This window comes from Rhinopithecus roxellana, unplaced genomic scaffold (genome assembly GCF_007565055.1).
Source record: "Rhinopithecus roxellana isolate Shanxi Qingling unplaced genomic scaffold, ASM756505v1 contig5696, whole genome shotgun sequence".
Classification (NCBI taxonomy): Eukaryota; Metazoa; Chordata; class Mammalia; order Primates; family Cercopithecidae; genus Rhinopithecus; species Rhinopithecus roxellana.
The window spans coordinates 1-26,188 of record NW_022144242.1 but is presented as its reverse complement, the minus strand read 5'-3'; the positions used below and the strand labels follow the sequence as shown (position 1 = coordinate 26,188).

Below are 26,188 nucleotides of genomic sequence, written 5' to 3'. Positions count from 1 at the left end.
CCACTCTAAAGGTGTAAAAAGCCACTAAAAAATTTTAAGCAGATGAGTGATGTGATTCAAATGTATTTAGAAACATCATTCAAGCTCTAAGAAAACAGAAAGGTGCTCATAATAAACTTTCAAATAGAAATGGTGCCTACACAGTAATTTCCCATGATAGATTTCACACAACCCATTATCTGTATTTTTCTTAAAATCACTTCTTTGAAAGAAGCATTGGTCAAATGACATAGTATACTAAGACCTCAGTATTCTTAGATCTTAATTAGTCAGACCTCTATGTTCTCATACTTTGCTGTTTCAGTTCTTTTTACATTAGTAACTTTCATTATACTAGGCATATGACAGAACAAAAAGAAAGGCTATAAAATCAAATATTATAAATACCTGTTATAGAGAAGAGCAAAGCCTGAGGTTAATAGATAAGAAGTTCACATTTAAAATAACTCATTTTTAGTCTTCACACAAGACCAGCATGCACCTGGGGTTACCTTCTGAATGATTATTAATATTTGTAAAAGCATTTATTAAAAGAGAAAATAAAACAGCACACAGTAGGAAATAAATGACCAAGGAGAACTTCTCAAAACACAGTATGAAGTTACTTACCTGCTGCAAACTTTGTGATGGGTGGAAGTCTCACTGACATGGTATTCTGAAGTCCTTTACGTTTGACTCTCTTTTTATTTATTAACCCTGAGGTTGGGGGAGAGGGGAACATAGATAGCTATGAATCCTTCTTAATAAAAAGTGTATATAAAAGAAAAGTTATCATTGTCTTATAACTATAAAGTTCAAGACATTCCCATTTAAGTCAAAAACAAAAGATGTTATTGCCGTTGTTATTTTTAACTCTAAGTTATTTTAGATATTGTTAAAACATAATCTTTAAATTTTATATACATGCATGAATTATATAAGACAGTCACCTAAAAATTAGTAATAATAAAACTGAATAAAATTTTGTTGTTTAATAAAATCTTTCAAAGGCTGGAAACCATGAAAATGGAAAGAGAACAAAATGATTGCTTTTAAAGCAAAATAATTGGATGCTGCTTACTTTGATGCTTTCTCTAAGCTACCTTCCCTTTTAAAAACTGTGCACTGTACAGATAGCTCAAGTGAGGCCATCAACATCTTTTGGGTGGCAGCCGTATGTTTTTACCACCCAAGATGTCTAACCTTTTTCAATAACCTTATAACAGAACCTCAATCACTTCTATAGCAACTTTGATCCTAGGAATCTTACTACCTCTTCCATACATGTTTATCTAGTTCATCCAAGAAAAAATAAAATGCATTAATGAAACCTCCTCCAGTTGTTTCATAGAATGTCAAAATGTTATTTCGTGACCAGCTTATTTTCTGTCTTGCAAAGGACCTACCATGTCCCAAGCTCTTATTGAATTTTTCATGTACTGTGGAAAACGACTGAAGAGTTCCATCTTGACCTGTTGATATACACAGAAAATCCCTAATCAAGCTTCATCAAAACAATGGACTATGTGAATCACAAATTTTATAAAATTCAATTTGAAAATCTTGAAGTTACAGTTTGGGACACTTTAAAGGGAAAACCAGATTGCAACTACTTCATTAAAACATTCAACATTTTATAGAATGGCATTTAGTAAGAACAAAGGATAATATGAAAATGAGGGTACTAATAATTTTCAGCAGACTAACAGAATTTTTAGAATCTGACCATTCTGTCTCCAAGGATTAGTAAACAGAGGGACACATTAAGCACAGATAATAACATCTATAGTGCTTCTCAAGTAGACAAAAAGGACTCTTAGTTTTACCGAGACTTCTAAGTCACTCAAAGAGATATGTAAATCTAAATATGTGTAAATATCAAACCTAATTCTGGGCACCCACATCTCAATATTTGCTGAAATAAACTAATAGTATGAAACAGAAGCTCACTTGCACTTAGAATCTGCTGTCCATTCTGTCCATAATATCTGATACTGGTAAGAGGAGCACTATGACCCATTCTGAATCTCAAAAGTCGGCCTTCACCTGTAGGACCATCAAATATCCATATCTGCCAAGAAATAAAAATGTAAAGTTCTTCTACAATGTTCCAACTGATCTGCAAGTAGTCAAATCACCCCCTACATAAATCAACTGGCATTGAGTAGTGCTTGCTAAGCCACTGACCCTGGAGCTACAAGGGAGGGAGTGGGTATTGGGGGAGAAATAAACTGTAATTCTTTCCTGCTACGCTGCAATCGTGTCACCTGCTGTGCTTTTGTCTCATCTATACCAATATCTTATTCCATATTCCTTTCATCTTCTAGGTTGAAAGATGACACATTACAGCAAGCTTGTAATAACCCAAAGGGTAAGGTAGATGAGTTAGGAAGATAACAATAATCCTAATACCCTGAGAGCATTGTCAGCGCCATTTGTGACAAGAAGTGGCTCTCTATGGAGAAATGTCAGTCCGGCAATTGCTGTAGAGTGTGCATTTCTCATTTGGTTGATTAATTTTTTGTCTTCCAGATCCCAGAGTCCAATATGGCCACATGGGCTTCCAGCTGCCATTACTGGATGACCATCTGTTATTAAAATAAAACACATCAAGAAAAACACTTCTAGATCCCCCAAAATAAGAATTCTCTCTTCCCTTTTAATCCATAAAGTTAGAAAAAACTATATACCAATAATCTATTCATATTTCTTTGCCTTTTACTCCAGTATTCCTTCACTTCTATTAGATTAAGCTACCAGAAGACAAAAAAAATTGGACTTTTAAATAATGAATTTTAAGTGTTCTTAGCTTCTATCAATAAGTATGTTAAAAGTTACCTGTGCGAAATGATATTGAAGTAATGGGTCCCCAGTCTTGACGAAACTTCATTAATGTTTCATTAAATTTAATGTTGTGAATGATAACTTGACCTGACATAAGACCAATAGCAACAACATCCACAGCTGGCGCCTAAAATTAGATTATTCAAACTTTTATTTTCTAAAGCAAAACACCTTTAATAATCCTGATGATATGCATCATTTATTAGGTGCTGTCAAAAGAAACAATGAAGTATCTTCTTAAAGATGGCAGAAAAACTCAACAAGTATTACCATTCCAGCATACTTTTTTATTCAGCATAGAAGTATTCAGAAACAACTTTTCCAATTACTCCCAGCTTCAATTCTGCCAGTCAACACCCCACCCTCATTCCCAAAACCTAGCTGGTAAGATTGTAAGAAAGAAAACAGCCACAACAGAAAAAGAAAGCTATGTATAAATCATTACAGATCACTGGACTGGATAGAAACAGTAAAAGGAGACAATTCCTAGAAAGGAGAAAGGCAAAAAAAATTATACAATTAGTCTGTTCTAGTTCTAATATTCTATGGTTCTAACGGTCTATAATACAAGTCTTACATACAGGATCTATTATGAATTTCTCTATTTTAGCAAGATCAATGTCCAATATCATTACAGAATGGAATCAGGCTACACGTTTTATTAATTTGTCATCAAGTGTCTACTATGCATGAGACCCTGTGTAGAAACTGGAAATACTAAAACAATATAATCCCTTGTCCTCAAGGGACCTAATCCTCTGATACTTACGGAGTCTTCTGGATAGGCAAAAGTGGAGCTAGGTTTGATGACGGTAAGAGAAGATAAGGAATACATATAACTTGGGCAAGTATAGACAATGGATACTGAGAAAGATAAGGGTATATTGGCTACATATGTGGCCAATAGAAACACAGGATTTGCTGTAGACATGCATTCATTATTTACACATATTTTGCAGATTAAAAAGAGCAGTTATTTCTTAAATAGTCCATCATCAAATCAAACATTAGGATTTTGGCTCCAATTATTTCAAACCATAAATCTCAACATCTTGACAAATTTCTCTGCATGACTTACAATACCCCTTGCATTGCTGAACACTCATTTCCAAGCTACACAAGATAATGGAATACATATACTTGCAAAATGATTAGTAACAAGGATCTATAGCAACCACAGGTTTAAAGTCAAACTATAAGCACAAAGGACTCCACAAGCGTTATTGGCAAAGGCATTATTACTTGTTTTAACTTACATTTCCAAAACATTATTTCCTCAGGCTAACAATTTTAAGGTAAACTAAGCTATATATTGTTTTGTCTTTACGTCTAAAATTATGATTGATTCCTGAAACTAAAGGATTTCCTATAACTTGTTTCCTCTTTGACTTAACAGAAAAATACTAACCTGCTGAAGAGCTGTCACTCCAACTTTCCATCCTGGAAATGTATATAGAAGTTTACTATAAGAAGAAAAATAGTTGAAAGATATATATGAGGGAAAACAATATCAGCTACATATTAAAAGTGAAATAATAATAGGTGATATTTATTAAGTTCTTTACTCTTCCACACACTATTCTGATAATTAAACTAACGTCACAAGGTTAGTAATACTGTCCAAATTCTAGATCTCAAACTAACTACTGTGCTATGCCACCTCTTTAAGAAATAAAATGTCCTAAGTGGAAAAAAAAATACATGAGTAAAAACCATATTATATTACAGACTACAGTAAAAAAATTTAGGACTGCAATATCTTTATAGAAACATCATCATGAAAGGGAATAACTTATATTTTAATAACAATATTATTTGCACGTTATATGACTGTTATATGACAACAGTAATGCTGCTCTCAATTTCGGAAGCAAGCCATGAATTATAAATAACACATCTATAGAGCAAATAGAAGTATCTGAAATCATTATAATTATCATTAAAGTATTAAATCATGTACTAAATTCTATAAATGGGCAAAGACAGTATTTCAGTCACTATCCCTGAACCTAGCACAAAGTAGGCAGTCAATGGCATTTGTTAAACTGAAATGAAACACTGATTTAAAACATTAATATTTAATAATCTTATTTTCCCTTTTGAATTGATAAGGACTTGGAAAAAACAATTTGGATAGTCAAATATTTTTGTTCGCTTTTAAAATGCTACACAAAGAAGGGTGAGCTGCCACCTTTTTCTACTGATAAATGTTTAAATAATGGGTAGAAGTATTCAAAATCGAGTATCCAGCCCTCCAGCTACACCAATCTTACAGATATGTGCCATATCTATGGCAGGCGATGGAAGTACTTTAAACCTGAAGAGTCATTTCTAAATGCTAGCGCTACATTATCATTGACTTGCCTTTCCTACCTTCACCATCTTCATGTATAGAAAATCTTCATGTATGGAAAATTAGAACCTCCCTAGTCATAATCTCATAATTATTATTTTCTGATGGATCTCCTATTACTTTATTAGAGCTTTCTCTATAGCAATTCTTAGTTATTAGGTCATTAGTACATACTTTTCAGTGAGCATTTATGAAGCTGTCTAACAAGTGTCAGGATCACATGCCAGCTTTGACATATGTGATGCCAGCAACAACAACTCCAAAAGCAAACATACAGTTATATCTCAGTATCTGCGGGGGATTGGTCCCAGGACTTCCCCAACCTCTCTGCTGATACCAAAATTCACAGATGCTCAAGTCCCTTATATAAAATGGTGTGGGTATTTGCATACAACCTTCACACATTTATGCATATACTTTAAATAATCTCTAGCTTACTTATAAAATCTAATATAATGTAAATACTATGTAAATAGCTGTTATACTGTACTATTTTAAAATGTGATGTTTTATTGTTGTTTATTATTTATCTATTTTTCCTTGAATATTTTTGATCCGAGGTTGACTCCTCTGATATAGGGGACCAACTGTATTTATAGACAACCCTCCAAATAAATATATAAGGACAGGGATAAATGAGACTTAAGTATGCATTAGGAAGTAGTAGATGAAGATAAGGTGACAACTACATTATTTTCTAACTAAAATACTTACTTAGATTTTACATTCCACAACTGCAGGCTTCCTTGTTCACTGCCCAGAAGTATTTTATTCAAGTAGGTACTTGGATGCAGAATTGCAGAAATTTTAAATACTGATTTATCAAAAGTCAATTGCAGGTATTCTTCTACAAAAGTGAAAGTTATAATTATTTGTTATAAAACAGTTTAAAACGTTTTGTATAACCATATATTTATCACTTAAAGTAAGTCTATCATATCAAAGATTTATATGCTAAAATAAACCACAGACTTAGATACTAATCTATAAACATTCCTTGAGAAATAAAATAAATGAGGGGCAACTTGTAAATGTAATTAAGACTGTCAAAAATTTTCTACAACTTCTAATAAAAATACTATTAAAAGTTTCATTCACTTTTGAATTACTTTACAGAAAAGGATAATAAAGTTTAAAAAAAGATCCTAAGGATTAGCATTAATGTTTCTGTAATCTGATCAACAGACAGGAGTGAATATTCCAAGTGAAGTACTTATACTCAGCTCTTTCAGGGAAAGGAAAAGCCAACTATCTAGAAAGTTTGATGGGTCACTCAAAAAATGCCAAAATAAAAGGCACACCTCAGTGAAACTATTAAGAGTACTTCTCACACACTTCCACAAAACAACCTCTAACAAAGGAGAAGAAAAAAACTTATAACCCTGTGGAGCTGGGGGTGCCATAACCAGTGGTCACTTGCTTCAAGATCAAAAACTCTCTGAAATCTTTGGTTACATTCAAAATTTCTATGTTTGAATTCTGGTTTTTACTTTACTGTTCCTCAATGATTAAAACAATGTTTCACTATATTTTCCAATAAATTTGGGTATCAAAGAAGGTACATTTCATTAAGCTTTAGGTTCACATACTCTCTGGCACATTGCTGTACAATCCCAGGGTATGGGTACCCCAGTTTAGGAAGTACAGTATAGGTGAAAATTATATAACTTTACTTTGAATGTTATTTAAGAGATCCTTGACTTTATTCGTCACTACAAATGGCTCCCTGAAGACACTGGTTCAATATGCTGCTATAAACAGCAACAAAAAAGCTGGTCCATCAGCATTAAGAGAGTCTGCTGGAATGTAAGAACCAGATCCTGTAACCTAATAAAAAGTCCTTTTAACTTCTATCTACACAGGAATACTTTTGGAATTCTGTTCCCTCCCTCTACTTGAGCAAAAACAAACAAGAAAAGGGTTACTAATCTGAAGTAAGAACTTGGAATAATTCCTAGAAATGTAATCTTCAGGATATTTACTAAAAAAAAAAAAAAAAAAAAAAAAAAAAACACACACAGTGTATTGAACAATGAAATAACCAATAACCAAGAGGCAATATAAGCTAAAAATGTAACCAGATTAAGACTTAAAAGATTCAATTCATAATGAACCCAGTATTTTATTGAGGAAAGGTGTAGATATCCTAGGGATAAATTCTTCATGTTAAAGATACATAATCCCATAAACATAGCCACTGTCTAAGACTATCACAGTTGAAAGAAACTGACTCATATCCCTAGGAAATGGATATAAGTTTTCCTTCAGATTACAAGATCAAGTTTACTATTACAGTCTCCTTTACTAAAAGTTGAAAATACAAACCATTTTCTCCATTATTGAGAACTGCAATGGAAAATACATTAGTTGAGGTAAGCATATTAAACAGTTTATAAGTAGTTAACTTGCTACAGTTGTTTATCTCTTCTACTTAGAACTTTTTTCTTATACATGCTAAAGATTTTTCATTTTTTAAATTTCTTACTATTTATAGGCAAAATCTCTGGCATAGATATTTACATAGATTTTAAATTTAATTAAACACATACTACCCTAAGATAAAGCAAATAAGTGAGTTAACTCTTACCTTCTGAATATATGTGCCAAATAATAAGAATGCTGTCAGTATCAACAGAGATAATGTGGTCTCCAAAGGGTTGCAAGAGATGGATTTCTGCCTTATGACCCTTAAAGGTATGTACTATCTACAATACCGAAGTTTAAAAGAATTTCATATTATTACTCAGTCATCATGTCATATTATTCATATTATCCCAAAAACATGCTAATCCTGAGATGCTTCTGTTAAGAAATGTACCCCAACTTTTGATTATTCAAGGTTAGGATGAACGCATAGATATGAAGGAACTAGGCATGTTCATCTGCTCCCTCAGCCAGTTCAACAATAAGGAAGTAAACTGTCCATTTAGTACAAATGAGACCTTTGAAGCTCAGTCTTCCAACTTAGGTTAGAGAGGAGGCATGCACACACACCTAGTTCCCTCACCCAATTCAATCAGTGCAACTACATATATCCTAGCGAGATGGTATATTCCAGAAGGCTGATCTCTACAGACTCCATCACCAACTGGCTTTCAGATGAGATGGGAAAGGGGGACATAGGGTCTTCTTCTCCATACCTTTCTGCTTTGACAGAGATCCTTACAGTAGCTGATCCCTCCATAAAGTTATAGCCCCTTCTCCATGGTTTCAGTTCTCACCAGATTCCAATAACACTGTTTCTTCTCCTTGGCCCTCTGGCCTTAGGGTGGTAACAACTTCCTACAGTTGACAGTTGTCTGATGCCCTCCCCACCCCTACTTTGTTCCCCTAACCCTGACCACACTTGTGCATAAAGGTCCTTTATTAAAGTCTCTGCATCTGAACCACATATAGGATATACATATGGGATCAAGTCTCCTCATGTAAATCATATGTATCTCCCTGGAAAAAACTATAAACAACAATACAAAAATGAACATTTTTTCCAATTCTAAAAATCTGAACACCTTCCATTAAAGAACTCTACAGATAAGTTACCTTCCTCTGCCACAGGTAGTGATGACGAAAGACTGTTGGGAACCACCTCACTCCAAGTCCCTGACAAGTACAGTGATACTATCATTTGGCTATCCTTGTATTCCCATTCCTACATTTTTCCTTTCATTCTAGACCATTAAGGCCAGGTCACCTCTCAACCTAGTTGTTCCAGGACAAATTCAGAAACCAACTGGTAAATTTAGACCAGGAAAAGATCTTTCCTTAGCAGTGGAGAAAACATAGAATCTAGCTTTCTCTAAATAGGGAACAGGCATCTGCTTTTTAGAAAAAGAGTTAAAAGCTAAGTTATGCATAATGAATAATCAACCCCACATAAAGTGGCAGTGCAAACATGACTTTTCCAGGAAAGTATTTTTAAAATACACGTAATAATACACATTATGTCCCATCTCTACAAATATATGAAACAGAAAAACTCCTGAGATGGGAACTGACTGGGCATAAAAAATTTTGAAGAAACTCTCCAAGTTATTCTGATATTCATCTCTGGGCAAGAAACTGAAGGAAAGCACCAGTTTAAGTAAGCCTTTTCTGAAAATTTATCTTCCTCCAGAAAACTGAATATACATTAGAAAAAAAGAACACTATATAGTTCCAGAGTGTGCCGGGTAAAGAATGACAAAATTAAAGTTCCCTCCACTATCACAACAAACAACTACTGACTGCAACAAGTAGTTTAGTGATACCAACCTCTTTATTACGGGCAAATGCAGAGAAAACATTTCCATAAGCAGCAAAGACTAATCTGCCATCAGCTGCCATACAGCAGATATCCTGTGGAACAGAATTACCTAGCAAATACCAAATGAAAGAAACAGGGATTTTAAGATGTTAACCAGAAACCTCAAGTATACATATAACATTTTTCATGGTTATAATTTAAAAAAAATAAAGATCAAAGTTGAGAATCAGAGTATAAAATTTTGACTAAAATATTTAAATATCTAATAGTAACTATCAAACAAAGGATAGGAAATCACCTTGTCCTTCCCTAAGAGAATGTCTAGGATTTGCAGAAATAAAAACATAATCCTACAGAAATGAAAAGAAGCTTTTTGAGGTTATTGGAACAAACTTGTCATCTGATACACAAAGCTCTGACAGTCACCCAGTCTCATGTGAACATCTTTTTTTTTTTTTTGAGAGACGGAGTCTCACTGTGTCGCCCAGGCTGGAGTGTAGTGATGCAATCTTGGCACACTGCAACATCCGCCTCCCAGGTTCAACTGATTCTCCTGCCTCAGCCTCCCGAGTAGCTGGGATTATAGGTGTGCAGCACCACGCCCAGCTAATTTTTGTATTTTTAGTAGAGACGGGGTTTTGCCATGTTAGACAGGCTGGTCTTGAACTCCTGACCTCAGGTGATCTGCCCACCTCAGCCTTCCAAAATGCTGGGATTATAGGCATGAGCCACCACGCCTGACCCATGTGAATATCTTCTGGAACATCAAGTTCACTAATAACGCCAGAAAAATTTTAAAAGTAACTCAAAATCTAAATCTCTAACTCAACCCTTTGGGCCAAACCAAAAATATTCCATATGGTATTCTATATGCCTACTCCTAAGGGAAATACGCCTATCAATCTTTAGCATTTCTCACATGACATATGATTCTTTTCTCAGTATCCTGGTCACACTGACATTTTCATTCCTCTTTTGGGGCAGGGAGAGTTAGTAGACAGAGGATTGTTGTACTTTCATGCTGCAAATTCCATATTAGGATTTGTTTGCATAATCCTGTTTTATAGGTTTATCATTCACTTTTGCATTCAACTTAAGTTCCAATGCCTTTCTTCTGCCTTCTAATCTACTATTAAAATTCCTTCCATTGGAAAGAAATACCAAAATGTGAGAAAAGGGAAAACTTTTCCTTACAGCAGAAGGAATGATGGCAAAAGAAAATCACTAAAGCTATGCTTTATATGAAATGCCTGAGACAAGTAGTGTTTCAGATTTCAGATTTTTTTGGATTTTGGACTATTTGCATAACCAGGTGAACATTCCTAATCTGAAAGTCTGAAATCGGAAATGTTCCAATGAATATTTCCCTCTGAACATCATGTTAGCTCTCAAAAGTTTCAGACTTTGGAGCATTTTGGGTTTCAAATTTTTGGATTAAGGATAATCAACATGCATTTGGCAACCACCATATTAATAACTGATTCAGGCAAGTATCATCATAAAATACTAAAAGCAGCAGGTAATTAACTTTGAAGAGTATTAGGATATTTACATAGTCCCAGTGCATATTACCAAAAGATACTTATTCGTTACAAGGACAAAACACTAACTTAATTTTTTTTTTTTAATTTTCTTTTTTTTAAGATGGAATATCACTCTATTGCCTAGGCTGGAGTGCAGTGGCACGATCTGGCTCACTGCAACCTCACCTCCCGGATCCAAGCAATTCTCTGCCTCAGTTGCCTGAGTAGCTGGAACTACAGGCACCTGCCACCACGCCTGGTTAATTTTTTGTATTTTTAGTAGAGATGGGGTTTCACTGTGTTAGCCAGGATGGTCTTGATCTCCTGACCTCGTGATCCACCTGCCTGGGCCTCCCAAAGTGCTGGGATTAGAGGCAGGAGCCACCACGCCCGGCACTAACTTTAAAATAAGAGCCTCCTAACCAATCACTATCAGGAACAGAATTAACAACAGCATGTGCCTTCTGATACAATTCACCGTGATTCCTCCCAAAGTGTACAACCTGAATCTATCCTGAAGAAATGTCAAAAATCTGAAACTGAAGGACATTCTAAATGAGCCTGTACTCTTCAAAAATGTCAATGTGTCAATGTCATCAAGCACAAAGAAAGTCTAAAGAACCGTTCCAGATTAAAGAAAATAAAGATACGTAACACTGAAAGCAAAACATGATTCTATCCTGCCACCCTTTTTTGTTGCTGATAATGTAAGTTTATAAGACATACATGTTACCCTGGCTTCCTTATATGTTCTATAAGTCTAAAATTTATGTCAAAATAAAAAAAAATTTTTTAGATGTACATAATTCAGAATAAAGTCCATACTTACTTACTGCAACCAGACTAAGTTTCTGAACCTGTTTAAAAGAAGAAAAAGGTTATATTTTCATTAACAAACACAATCATAATGACCTAACACTGAAGAGTAAGATATAACCTCACACGTATATTTGCTATGCTGTCCTTTGTAAGAAAGACACTTACCCTAATTTTCATTACTAGGAAAGTTTATATTTTCAAACTATATTTCACCAGGAGTGGTAATGGAAGGGGTAGGTAAATGTTTTCTATAATAGGCCAAATATTAAATATTTTAGGCTTTGCAGGCAATGCATGTGGTCTCTGTTGCAATTACTAACTTCTGCCATCATAGCATGAAAATCAGTCATACTTAATACATAATAATGTGCATGGGTATATCAAACTTTTATCTATAGGTACTGAAATTTGATTTTCACATAGTTTTCATGTCATGAAATATCCTTCTCCCCACCCCCAGCCTACCCTCACAAACATTTAAACATGTCAAAATCATTCATAACTCCTGGGTCATACAAAGCCAAGCAGTGGGCTAGACTGGCTTGCAGACTGTAATTTGCTGACCCCAATCATGGCTACTGACCCTAGCTGTATGACCCTGGAAAAATAAGTTTCCTGTGCCTCAAATTCTTCATCTGTAAAACAGGTATTTATTTACTTTACGGGATTGTTATGAGGATTCAATGAATAAATTTATGTAAAACAGAATGGGGTCAGTCATACAGTAATTGCTCAATACATGATAGCTGCTACCATCACTATCACCACCTATTCACAACTTGTCTAGTTTCCCCTGCAGAAGAAACTAATCTGTAGGACTGTAGGAAGTCTGACTGGGGACAGCATATACAGCCATAGTCATGGGATAGAGCACTTGTAGACCCAATTAGTGACTTAGGTTCATTAGCTCCATTTTTTTTTCTTTTTACTCCCAAGTATTTTCTGTTTCAGAGGTCATAGCCCAATGCATTGGTTAATCTGAGCAGTGTACAGTCTGGGTAAAGAACATTTACATGCCACGATGTTACGAATGTATCATCAGTGTTAGAACTAGACTAGACGTTAAAAGCCATCTTTATTATGACTAAATGTCAATGCACAGTAAGTAAATTGTTAACTTTATAAAATGTGCAAATATGTTACTCTCCTCACCACAGGGTTTCTTTGGAAGTAGAATATTGATATAATTTATCTGAAATTTACTTTTATAGTTTATATAAAGGTGCTACGGTATAATGATACCTATCTTGGAAAGAAACGGCTGCAAGGCTTAGAGTGACAGTGCCAGACACTTTGCATTAGTTGAAAATAACTGATTGCTATCAGATACTTTCCCTAACGGTAATTAATCTCACCATCTGCGGTTCTCCCAATGTTACCTAGAGTGAATTTCTAACCCATCTCGTGTCACCAATAACGTAATAGCGTGCATGTTTTCCTCTCTCATTAAGAATGCAAGGGGTAGAGGTTTGTCTTAATTATGTTTCCACCTTCAAGGGGAAGTAAATAAATATTCACTGAACAAGTATTACTGCCATACAACTGAGGGGTTATCTAGCAGTTTCCCCTTGGCCAGGCTGCCTCTGAAACTCGCCCCAGGAGGACTGCAAGTGGTAAATCAGCACGTGGATGTGACCGGATGGCGAAATATTAATAGAACAGGGAGCGGTTAAAAAAGGGAAGCCCGTGGTAGATGGGAAGGGTGAACCGGATTGCTCCAGGACAGAGAGGCCAAGGAGGGTGGTTCCTGGGAAGTCAACGAAAGAAGTCACTCACGTCATAGGTGTGGAAACTCTTGCCCACGCAGGTTGTTACATAGAACCGGCGCTTGAGCGCGCTGAACCGCACCACGTGTGGAATGTCGTTGCTGAAAAGTCCCAAGGCCCGGAAGCCCGCAAACAGCGCGCTGGTCGTGCGCCTTTCTGAGGCCCGTTCCATTGCCGCCGCGATCCCGGCTCCGCTCAGCTCCGGTCCTGAAGGAAAACACGTATCCAGTCCCCTCAGCGTGTCTAGTGGAACAGTCATCTGCTAGAGCTGCAGACAGAAGACCGCTTCCGGCGCCCGCTGAGAATCGCGTTTCCGGAGACTGTCCTCAGTGCAACACATAAAGTTCTCCCTCCAGAGCTCACATGAGAGGCGTGACTTTGGTTCCGTTGGCCAAGGTCTCCAGCATCTTGCCTAGCATTGTTCTCCAGCTCTTTTGCGGCGGAAGTAATCTCCTTAGGTTCCGACGGAACCGCAATGGCGGGAAGCAAAGAGGGAAGCGCGACGCCCAGGAGACTGGAGGAGAGATCGACGCCTTGGACATGGAAACAATTTAAACTTATGATTTTTAAAATGTACAAAAACATGAGACTGGAAAAATTTAAACATTGGATATCTGATTATATTAAGGAATTATGTTTAATTTTTGCATGTGATAGTAGCATTATGATTACGTAAAGATCCTCATCTTTTGGATACATACTGACATATTTACAGATGAAAACTATAATGGGACATTTCAAAGGTGACAGAGGGATTCACTCATAGACTCTCTGGGGAGTAGAACTAATTATTTGGGGAAAGGGAACTGCTCACTTGGGCAACTTGGATAAGTGTAGATTCCTCCCAGAAAAGGAAGATAAATATTAAATGTTATTGGGACCCCTGGATTAAGTCAGTATTCCTTGAGGTTGGCTGTCGAAAGCAGACAGTAGGGGTTCTAAAGAGGAGCTCATCATAATGCAAAGGGGAGTCTGGGCAGTTCATTAGAGCTAAGTGCATTAGGATGCTAAAGAAGACTGATTCCAGTGAAGTGGGTGTCAAGACACCTCACTCCTCCAGAGCCAACTGCCTTACCAAGATGTAGGTTTGGGGAACAATCTCTGATCATGTGAATGGTAACTAAAACAGTGGTGACCTTAGAGCCCAGGACCAAAGTTTGACATATGGAATAACCTCTTATCTTACTGTTTTATTTCCATTTCACTTCGTTTATGAAAATGTTTTGGCAGCCTATTCAGATTTGGGTTGAGTGACTAATGTAAATATACTTGTGCTTGAAAGGGATAAGGAGGGTCTGTCTCTACACAGATCAGTGTACTCTCTTGGGTTCCTTCCAGTTCTAAAATGTAATTATTTTATTATGAAACAAAAGTAACTTGTTAGCTAATTTGAATATCTGACTCATACATTCTTGAACAAAAAAAACCTTGATTTATTTTATAGTTCTTGGCACAGAGCCTCAAACACTTTGGATGTTAAGATCATTAAGGAGCAGATGCTAACAGAATGAGAGCTTGTTATTTAGTCCTTGACATGTTGTACTTACTCGTGCTTTCATTTGTACCCCAGATTTCTCAATAGCAGTGCACATTTTCAGCCATGTTTGTGGTATGACTTAAAAGTGAACAAGTTGCTAATTATTTGTAAACGTTATTTAAATTAAAAAAGGGGGGAAAAGAACGTCTCACTGTACTATTCACTTATTTATTAGGCTTATTTTATTTTAATAGTTTAGTGGGTAACCTCCATAAAGGTAGAGAATTTTTTTTTTTCTGTTTTGTTCATTAATACATAACAAGCACCCAGAACAGTATCTGGAACAAAAGGGGTGCTTAATAAACATTTGTTTAAAAAAAAAAAAAAGAAGCTACATTTAAGTAATAAAATGCTAAAAATGTGGAATATTCTCTCTTTTTTATGTTAGTCATGTTCCCTCCCAAAGTAATGAGTTGTGTACTTAGCGTCTCCAATATTTAAACTTCTTCCTGTAAGAAGATGTGTCTGTCTGTCCTTTGCCCAAGACTTGTAGCAAATCCTTCATGGTGGAGCAGGAATAGGAAGCATTTGACTTACTTTGGCCAGTGCATATGAGCAAACATGATTTTCAGCAAGTCCCAGCAGATGCTTGAAGAGCCATTGTCTGTTTCTACCAACTCTCTTGCTCTTCTGTTGCCAAAAGAGAAAGGTATGTCTCAAATAGGAGGTGCTTTTTCAGCCTGGGTCCTGAAATGAGAAGGTCTGTAGATAAAGCCTGCGGCTGACTTGAGGTTGCCAATTTGTAATGTGAGTGAGAATTAAGTGTTGTTGCTAGCCAGTGAGATTTGGTGTTTGTTTGTCTTCTAATTACAACCTAGCGAAAGTCTATGTGAATTTTGGAGAAATATGTGAAAATTAGCATCTAAAAATAAAAATATATCATTTGTTTTTCTTTTTAGAAGTATTAAAGCTGCATTACAGAAAGTGAGGACTGGGTCACAGGTTCACAAATGACAAATATCCTCTAGTATGATGTTCAGGTTTCCAAATTATTCATGTTCTTAGTTGTGTGCCCAAGGATGATACAGAATAAAGGCTCAATGGATATTTGATGATTGAATATATGCAAGTTTAATTTTTATTTTGCATTTTTTGGGGGAAAAGAAGGGGTAGAGTTGTTTAAAAAGAAACTATGGGCCAGGCACAGTAACTCATGCCTGTAATCCCAGCACTTTGGGAGGCCAAGGTGGGTGGATCATGAGGTCAGGAGATTGAAACCATACTGGTTAACATGGTGAAACCCCATCTCTACTAAAAATACAAAAAATAATTAGCCAGGCGTGGTGGCATGTGCCTGTAGTCCCACATACTAGGGAGGCCGAGGTAGGAGAACCGCTTGAACCTGGTAGGCAGAGGTTGCAGTGAGCCAAAATTGCACCACTGTACTATACCCTGGGCGACAGAGCAAGACTCCATCTCAAAAAAAAAGAAGCTGTGAAGAATAATGATAGGTTGCAATGACATTGACTGATAGTTTCCTTTTCCTTTTGCACAGAGCAGGTGGCAGAAATCAGATAGTTTATCTGATAGTTGCTGCTGCCAATTCAGTTTCTGACTCATGATGGACTTTAAAACAGTTTATTCTTGGGAAACACGTATTTAACGTTTAATTCATTTTAATTCCTTCATTCCTTTACTCAGCATATCTATTGAGAACTATTATGTGCTAGATATTGTACCAACATAAAGTATGGGCTACGCTCTTAAGATATTACCAAATCTTCCTCAAACTCCACATCCATTTGATACCCTGAATCATTCCATAAATTTTATATCTAACATATCTACTCCAAAAACAATCTAAGTTCATTCTCAATACAATTTACAATGTCCTGCCACTCTCTTCCACACAAGAAGAATAGCTAGCAGAAGGGAGAGTAGAAGAGGAAAGGGTATAGAGGCATACAAATACTGCATTTATGAGCACCATCTTGAAAAGTGGCATCTCAGCTTCAGTTGCCAAGGCAATAATCTCTTGACATGAGAGTTGTTTATAGAAAGTTTCTTAGCCCATTTGTGCTGCTATTAACAAAATGCCTGAGACTGGGGGATTTGTAAACAACAGAAATTATTTCTCACAGTTCTGGAGGCTGGGAAGTCCAAAATCTAGGTGCCAGTAGGTTTGGTGTCTGGTGAAAGTCTGTTCCTCATACATAGCACTCTCTAGGTGTCATCACATAGCAGAAATGTCAGAAAGGGCAAAGGGAGATGAACATTGTGTCCTCACATGGTGGAAGATGGGAAGAACAGAAGAGACTAAGCTAGCTTCCTCCACCCTTTTTATAAGGAACTAATCCATTCATGAGGGTGGAGCCCTCGGGATTTAATCACTTCCCCCAATACAATGGGGATTTAAGCTTCAACCTGAATTTTGGATAGGATACATATTCAAGTCACAGCAGGGAACAATGTGAAATATGCCAAAGGATGACATACTCTTTACATGTGTACTTTTCCTGTATCCCTACTATCCCAGGTCACAAGTTTTGGCTTGTTCCCTAAGATATTGGGGCCTACCTTCCTCTTGCTCATCCTTTATTACCACTTCAAATTAAATCAAGATTAATTTGCCTTGTCTTGGCATTCAGGTAAGTTGTAGCATTAATCGGTAAGAAACAATAACTACCCACACAGAAAAACAAAAACAAAACCTTTACTTAAGTAGCTCACAGAATGGAAAATCAAAAGGAGGGTAAGAGCAAGGTTGATTAATCTACTTGTGTAATTATATAAAAACTTCAGGCTCTTCCCATCTTATTTCTCTGCCATTCACGGCTTCATCTCAATCCTGGGTTTGGGATAATTGCTAATTGTAATTGCCACTGCATGCTTCTTTGTATCTCATGAGAGGGGAAGACTATCACTCTACTTTTTTTTTTTTTTTTTTAAGTGAGGAAACATTTTTTCAGAGTTTCCCCACAAAAACCTTATGCTTATTGTTCATCACCAAATGTGCCCATATGTTTATCCTGAATAAGACCGGAGTCAAGGTACTTGCTTATCAATATGCTTATCAATATTAGCCTGGTTACCTCTATTAACTCCAAGCAAGGATATTGGGACACCCAGACTGGGTTAGACTAATCCAGATCCACTCCAGGAGCTGGGATTAATCCCTAAAGTCCTCTGGTGGATGGGGAAATAGATGCAAAATTAAGAAGTGGTAGAATCCATGTTGAGGAGACAACTACAACATCTATTAGTTACGTAATGAGGATAATTTCCACTTAGTAGAAGGCATTTTTTATTTTAAAATCTCAAACTTTAATCTCAAGTAATGGAAAGTGTACACTTTGGAATCAGCCAGATATTACACATACTGGTTTTGCTACACTGGATATTTTACTCAGAGCCTTTTCTTGCATCTATAACATGGGGATAGCACATAGCTCACAGGATTGTTACAAAGATTTCATAAGGTAGTATAAGAAAAAACAACTGATAAAACTACTCAGTAAGTGTTGGTTTCATTTATGACAATCCTTGTCTTTACTTCAAGAATAGCGGAGAATGGAAAAGAATCTTCCCACCCTCCTACTTAAACAGAAGCTAACAGGTAGAAATCAATAATTAAGGCCAATCAACATAAAATTTGTTTCTACTTATATCATGATATTGTTCATGAAATACTATATACGAAGTACAGGAGAAAGGGTCGAAGTGCTCTGGAGAGGAAGTTCTAAGAAGAACATGCTGAAGGTCTTTACAATTCCATTGGCTGCTTTTAAGATTTTCTGGTTTTGAGCAATTCAATTATGATGGGCATTAACGTAGTTTTATTTGTTTCTTGTGCTTCATTGAGCTTCTTGGAACTGTGGGTTTAGAATTTTTATAAAGTTTGGTAATTTACCACTGTTTTTCTTTTTTTTTTTTCTGTACCTCTTCATTGCATAAGGGACTTATTACATGTATATTAGGCACTTGCAGTTGTTTTACAGCTCACTGATGGTCTTTTCATTTTTAAGTTATGGTTTTCCTTCTGTGTTTCATTTTGGATAGTTTCCCTTGGTATGTCTTCAAGTTTACTAATCTTATTTTTTGCAGCATCTAATCTCTCATGATTACCATTCACTGTGCATTTCATTTCACACATTGCAGATTTCATATCTAGAAGTTGGACTGGGATTTTCTTTATGTATTCTGTGTCTATATTTAACTTTTTGAACATACTGAATATAGTTACGATAACCATTTTAATGTCCTTGTCTGCTAATTCTAACTTCGATGTTAGCTCTGAATCAGTTTCACTTTTTCCCCTCATCATGTGTTGTATTTTCTCACTTTTTTCATGTCTAATAATCTTTAATTGTATACAAAATATTGTGAATTTTTTCTTTTTGGGTCCTGGGTTTTTTATTTCTACAGATATTCTTGAAGTTTATTGTAGGATGCAGCTAACTTACTTGGAAACAGTTTGATTCTTTCAAGTCTTACTTTTAAGATTTCTAATGCTGGATTATTGCAGCAATTAGCCTTGGGCTAAGTATTATTTATTACTAAAGTAAGACTCTCCTGAGTGCCCAATACAGTGCCTAATTAGTTGTGAGATATTCCATTCTAGTTGATGAAAATAGGCAATTTTCCTGGCTTTGGGTAAGTAATGGGCACTATTCCCTCTAACCTTTCAAATGACTCTTTCCCTAGTATTGGGTAGTTTTCTCATAGCCATGTGAGTTTTCAGCCATGTGCTGAAAAATACTCAGCTAAATATGCAATAGATATCCCTACAGGTCTCTGAGCTTCTTTCTGTGTGCACCTCTCACCTGAGGTACTCTTTTTTTTTTTTTTTTTTTTTTTTTTTTTTTGGTACTCTGTCTTATGAACTCTGCTATCTTGGTAGAGTTCAAAATTGCCAGGCTGTCAGTAACTGTGTGCTTAAACTTTTCAACTTTCTTTCTATTGCCACAAAGCAGTTCTAGACAGAAAACTAAAAATAAAGTTATCTGACAGGCTCTGTAACAGTCTTTATTCCTAATCTTTATAATGGTTACAAACAGGCATTCACATAACTAAATTTAAAGTATTTTCCTTACCATTTGCCAAGGACTTTATAATGTACTTTATTTCTAATAATAACCCTATAATGTAGGAAGCATCACCTTATTTTAGAAATGTAGAACCTGAGACTCAAAAAATTCAATTTGCAATTAACTTTGTTTATGAGCTATTATCCTTTGTGTTTAGACATAAATAACTTTTGCATGATAATCATCAGTGAAACTGTATTATTTGGTAATCTGTAAATACTGGGTATCAAGAAGTATAGGTGTATTTACAAAGTACAATGCCAGATGAAAGTCAACAGATATTCTTAAAGCTACAGCTAGAACAAAAACATTTGAAAAAACCTAGTACTGTTGAATAATAAAAAGGAGGGAATACTAAAAAATCTCAGATCAGTTTAATGTTATTGTTTGGTATAATTCTCAGAGACTTGGCTTGTAAGATTTAGAAAGGAATATAATTGAAATATTTTAAAACTCCCATTTTTGATAAATTTATTTGATCTGTAGGTTTGGTATGGGTTTTGACTTCAGTAAAGCATTTGATAAATTTCCCCTCACCTTTATTTTGATATGGATAGAGTGAAAAATTGATATTTTATTCTTAAAAGTTAAAGGAGCTTTTTTCTTTTTCTTTTTTAACAAAGAACATTGACAAATAACTTTACCAGCATATAGAGTTGCCTCCTTTGACGGTATAAGGAGGGGCTTAGTCCTGTCTTGGTCAACCTTTTTTCAAAAACTGAATTAAGCAATAGAAAGCCTATGAGGGAGAGTTATGTAATAATAGAACCAAGATCCAAACTCTCAAGATATCAACATGCTGAGGGGATAGGACAAAAACCAGTAAGAAATGGTTAAAAGGAATAAATGTAAAGACCTGTTTTTAGGTTAAAATTATACAAATAATGTGGAACTATGAAAATAGAAAACATAAAAATGCAGCAACAGCACTAAAAGTAAACATGCCTTAGTTTGGAATTCATCCACTCCCTCTCCTCCAAACCTCTTGCTCCCCACCTCCACACACTAAAATGACATGGTATGTATAAGAAATATCAAAAGCAAAGAGACCCAGAAAGAGTTTAATAGAGAGCATAGATTACTTGGCAAATAAGATGTGGAAATGTTGTAATGGTAAGGGTACATTTATCAATCAGTGGCTCCATTGATTTTTTTAGGCATTGGATAAAAATAGTATCAGCAACAAGAAAGCAGAACTTTATGGATACAAAGAAATAAAGAATTATATCAGCAGTAGACTTTCTTGTTTTTTTTTTTTTTTGAGACGGAGTCTTGCTCTGTCGCCCAGGCTGGAGTGCAGTGGCCCAATCTCAGCGCACTGCAAGCTCCGGCTCCCAGGTTCACACCATTCTCCTGCCTTAGCCTCCCGAGTAGCTGGGACTACAGGCACCCGCCACCATGCCTAGCTAATTTTTTGTATTTTTAGTAGAGACGGGGTTTCACCCTGTTAGCCAGGATGGTCTCGATCTCCTGACCTTGCAATCTGCCCACCTTGGCCTCCCAAAGTGCTGGGATTACAGGCATAAGCCACCACGACTGGCCAGCAGTAGACTTTCATACAGCAGTCTTAGCCTCTGAATGAAGGAGACAAAAGTGAGAATATAGATTATTAAATAGCATAACTAACCATGTCGTCTCAATATGAATATATCCAACTTTATATGCTTAAATCAGAATTTGCAACTTCCTTTTATTGACCATGAAACATTGACATAACTGACTGTATACTATACTAGTCCACCAAGAAAGCCTGAGTACATTTAAAAAACAGAGATATATGATCCACATTGTTACAACATTTGGGAAAGTTCTTACTAAATTAATATGATGCATCCTCTTGCCCATTCCTTTTAATTGACAATGTAATTTAAATGACTAATTTTATATTAAGACATCTATGGAATACATAGAATAAAATATATAATTATACAGTTTTTTAAAGATAAAGCAGAAGATTCAAAGAAACTGCACTTAATGGGATGACTTTGAGTTGTCTCCTTTCTCCCTAATCCTCAATTCTTTTAGGGGAATTGGGCCCAAAATTTTGTGAAAAATTGTGCGTATTTATTTTCATAGTTCAGTAAAATCTAGTCAGTGAATCCCTACTAAAATGGAGTTAGTAGACTTAAAGAAATTCTCTTATAATGGCATTTAAGGGCTTGGGTCGGGTCTTCAGAGGAAGATTTTTAGAAAGCAGGCATGTCTTGATTTTCCTCAGTACAAAAGAAATTGCCTATTCAGCTACATCCTGAGCTTCTCTGGAAAAAGGCTGAGTCTTACTTTTCTATCCCCAGTGTTTGGCTGAAGGCTTGTTCCACAGTGAGTGCCCTTTAAATGCTTACTGGACATATAATGTAAGCTTCCTCTTACCTGTTGGTAGGTAAGATGGATTTGAGGACATTGAACTTCCCCACTTCTGTCATGGTTTAGCCCCAACTAACCCTCAGGGGAGTAGTAGAGGAGCATGTCTACTCCTGGGAAAAATCAGTGCATTACCACGTGCTCTATTTTGGTCTAGGTTCTATGGCCAGGGTTGCCCTTCCCACTGGTGTTTGGAGGATTCTGAGTGGAAGGTGAGTGAGAGGGTGCCGATGGCTCTAGCTTGCAGTGGGAATTCAAGAATAGATTTGACATCCCCTGTTCACTTTTGCCTACTTTGTTTCTTCCAGGTGTGAGGAAAGTTCAAGAGGGGAAACAAGAAAAGACTAGTGACATAATTTAAGAAAAGGATGACTGCAATGCGTCCTGAAGCTGCCTATCTCCAAATATTCTCTCCTATAGGCAGGGCCAACAGGTATGAAGGGGAGCAGTCATTGGACTCTAAGGATAAGTACAGGTAAAATCCTGAAGAAAAATAATGTCCTTTAGAAAAGTATGTGTGCAAATTGTCTACTAACTAGATTTGAAAGATGATTCGTAAGAAACAAATTTGAGAATTATTTTATTAAGAATATATAGTGTCAATTACAAAGGAACATATACATTTTCAAAAGCATTCACAAAATAAATTAAAGTACATTCTCTCTATATATATTTATAGTAGCTGTGGCAAAGGTACTTCTCAGGATCTACTTATTATATGCCACTCTTGTCTGTTAGATAATATTTAAAACTTGGCTTAGAATACTTTCACAATATTTTGCTTGAAAATTATTTCAAATTGCTTCACTATATTTACAGCTATTTGTGAAACCCCATTTGCTTTCACTTTCTTCTCTTGTAAATTTTTAGTTTAACACAAGAAGTGTCATTACATGTAGAAGGAATGTCTGCCTTTTAAACGTAAGTTTAGGTGCTATCATTTAGTTCAATATTTTTCCTTTTTCAAGGAAAAGAGTTCTCCTGCTACACTTTTGGATTTTCCTCTTGAGTAATGCTTATGCAATTATGGCTGAGAATTACTGCCATGAAGCCACTTATCAATGTTATGGAAGCTTCCCTCAACATTTGAGGAGTAATACTTCCCCTGCATTATAAATTTATATTAAACAATAAAAACTTAGAAAAATAAGTTAAGAAACTCTTCTGTAATTAAAAGATAACTATTTGTGATCTTCTGTGTCACAGTTAGAGTTAATGTTTCATCTACTTAATAAAGATGATTTATTTTGGTGCTTTGAAATATGACCATAATAAAGATGTACTGTTTTTTCAGTAAAGTTCGAATGAAGCGACGCCACAATCCTAGTAATTGTGACACTTGTTCCAGACATTTATTGGTTGTGACTTTCCTTTTTCTCCTCTTCTTCATTGCCTGAGTAGCATTTATCTGTAGAATATGAGAATCAATAGTCAAAATTACTTTTCACTATCTTTAGTAACTGTTGAGTGCAGGTTTTATTGCCTTCTCTATGCAAATCCATCTTTCAGTGTATTTCCAAAGCACCTGCTTACTATGTGCTAGTATGTGCCTTCTGCAGGGGAATGAATTCCTGTTTCTCTACCCACCTACTTTTGCTTCAAGGCCAACCACCACCTCCTTCAAAAAGCCTCCACTATTTACTCAGACCTTGGTTTTGGAAAGTCTTCCAGTGCTTAAGAGTATGTGTCATTTAACTTGGCTCTCACTTAACATGCTTTTCTTTATATTGCATCATAGGTATTCCCCATAGCACTGAGTCTTAATCATAGGAAACACTGAATATTTGTTGAGTGATTAAGTAAATGAATAAATTGCTGATTTCAAGATCTCCCCGACAAGATCTCAAGTTCCTCATGGGTAAGAGCTATCTTATACCTCCTTATAGATGTAATTCAGTAAACCTAATCTCTTTTTTGAACCCAAAATGCATGCTCCTGCTCCCCATCCTTCCCCCTCCCCTGCCTCACTGTCTAGATGTGCCACAGACATCTGAAGGCTTATTTTAAAGAGGATTCCAGCATATAACTTTATCTGAATTAACTTTGAGTAGTACACTGGGTCTCCTAGACATATCATTTGCAGATTAATAAAGTCACAGGGTTATTAAGCACAAATCTTACAAAAATCTACAAAATCATAACTATCATTAGTCTTAGACTCTCCATTTGGGCTTGAGAGATGACTGAAATAAATTTCTCCAGACTCTCCCTTTCTCACATGCTGTCCAAGAACTTTATCTAGTTTTTTGTTTGTGCTCCTTATTTGAATGAATTTTATTGTGGCCATCTGTAGATTTGCCAGTCACTCCTTCATAAGAAGGCATGAAGCCAAATAGATTTCTCATATGGCTGTCTGGTATTGAGTTTCTAATTCAAGCTCAACCCAGATCAGCCCTATGGCTTCAATCCTCAGTTTCTAAAAAGTGACAGTCTTGGCCGGGCATGGTGGTTCACGCCTGTAATCCCAGCACTTTGGGAGGCCAAGGTGGGCAGATCACAAGGTCAGGAATTCAAGACCAGCCTGGCCAACATGGTGAAACCCTGTCTCTACTAAAACTACATAAATTAGCCAGGCGTGGTGGGAGGTGCCTGTAGTTCCAGCTACTGGGGAGGCTGAGGCAGGAGAATCACTTGAACCCAGGAGGCGGAGGTTGCAGTGAGCTGAGATTGTGCCACTGCATTCCAGCCTAGGTGACAGAGCAAGACTGTCAAAAAAAAAAAAAAAAAAAAAAAAAAAAAGCAGTCTTGTCCATCTACCTAGATTGCAGACATATAAAGTCTACTAGATTAATAAGGAGCAATCATACATATCTGCACTTGTCACTCTCTGTTTCTTAAACTTGTCATCCTGAAGATAAATTCTCTACTTGCTGACTGAAATGCATAGTGAATGCCTGTTGTGTGCCAGGCACTGTTCCAACTGCATTTACATGTATTGACTAATTTAATCCTCATAAACAACCTATATAAGACTAACTGATATGATACTTACTTTACCCATGAAGCTACAGTATACAGAGGCTAAGTAATTTAACTAAGTCTTCACAGAAGTTATAGGGCCAGGATTCAAAGTCAGGCAGGTTGTCTCCAGAGTTCCTACGCCTAACTTTCCACTACACTATGTCCATATTTAATGCTACACAAGCATTCAAATGCAGATAACTACCTGTGCAAAAATATGTAAAGAGACAGCAACAGCATCCATACAAGCAATTAAGCAAACATAGGATAGAGATTTTATGTATAATGTAACATTTTAGTAAATAAGCACGCAATAATTAAGTGATTAGAACAAGCGGTGTTGCTCAGACTTTGGACTGGACAAGAATCTCTTAAGGAGCCCCATAACTTGAGATTTTGATGTTGAAAGTCTGGGTTGAGTCCCTGGGAATTGGCATTTTTAATAGCCATACTCTTATGCTCCAACAATCAAACATTCTGATATAGGAGGCTCACTCAACATACCTTGAAACATTGCCGTAAGGTTTAGAACCATAATTCAGCCCAAACAGTATCAGAACCCTAGAAATAGGTGAGTTTGAGTCCGGGTATCAACGTGGGTCTAATTGACATCCTACTACTTTTACCCGGCTCGTTTGCTCTTCGAAAGATAAAACCTAAATAAAAATCAGAGAACGACTTCTGCACAAAAGCCCCAGTTTAATTTGAGGTTAGTCCCAAGGTACAAGCAAGCGTCTGAGGCTTCCGGCTTACCTGAGTTTCCGATAGCCTGGGC

General features: G+C 36.2%; 1 protein-coding gene across 1 annotated transcript; it reads right to left on the bottom strand.

Annotated features, from left to right (window-relative positions):
• Positions 1-601: 601 nt before the first annotated feature.
• On the bottom strand, positions 602-13,865 carry LOC104658604 (WD repeat-containing protein 36-like). The gene is made up of 11 exons (XM_030926572.1): positions 13,538-13,865; positions 11,772-11,799; positions 9,428-9,528; positions 7,764-7,881; positions 5,891-6,023; positions 4,232-4,286; positions 2,818-2,950; positions 2,392-2,567; positions 1,930-2,050; positions 1,386-1,451; positions 602-696 (listed from the first exon to the last, which is right to left on the bottom strand). Exons 1-11 carry the CDS (start codon positions 13,784-13,786, stop codon positions 602-604), a joined length of 1,275 nt encoding a protein of 424 aa, XP_030782432.1. The 5' UTR covers positions 13,787-13,865.
• Between the last annotated feature and the right edge of the window lie 12,323 nt (positions 13,866-26,188).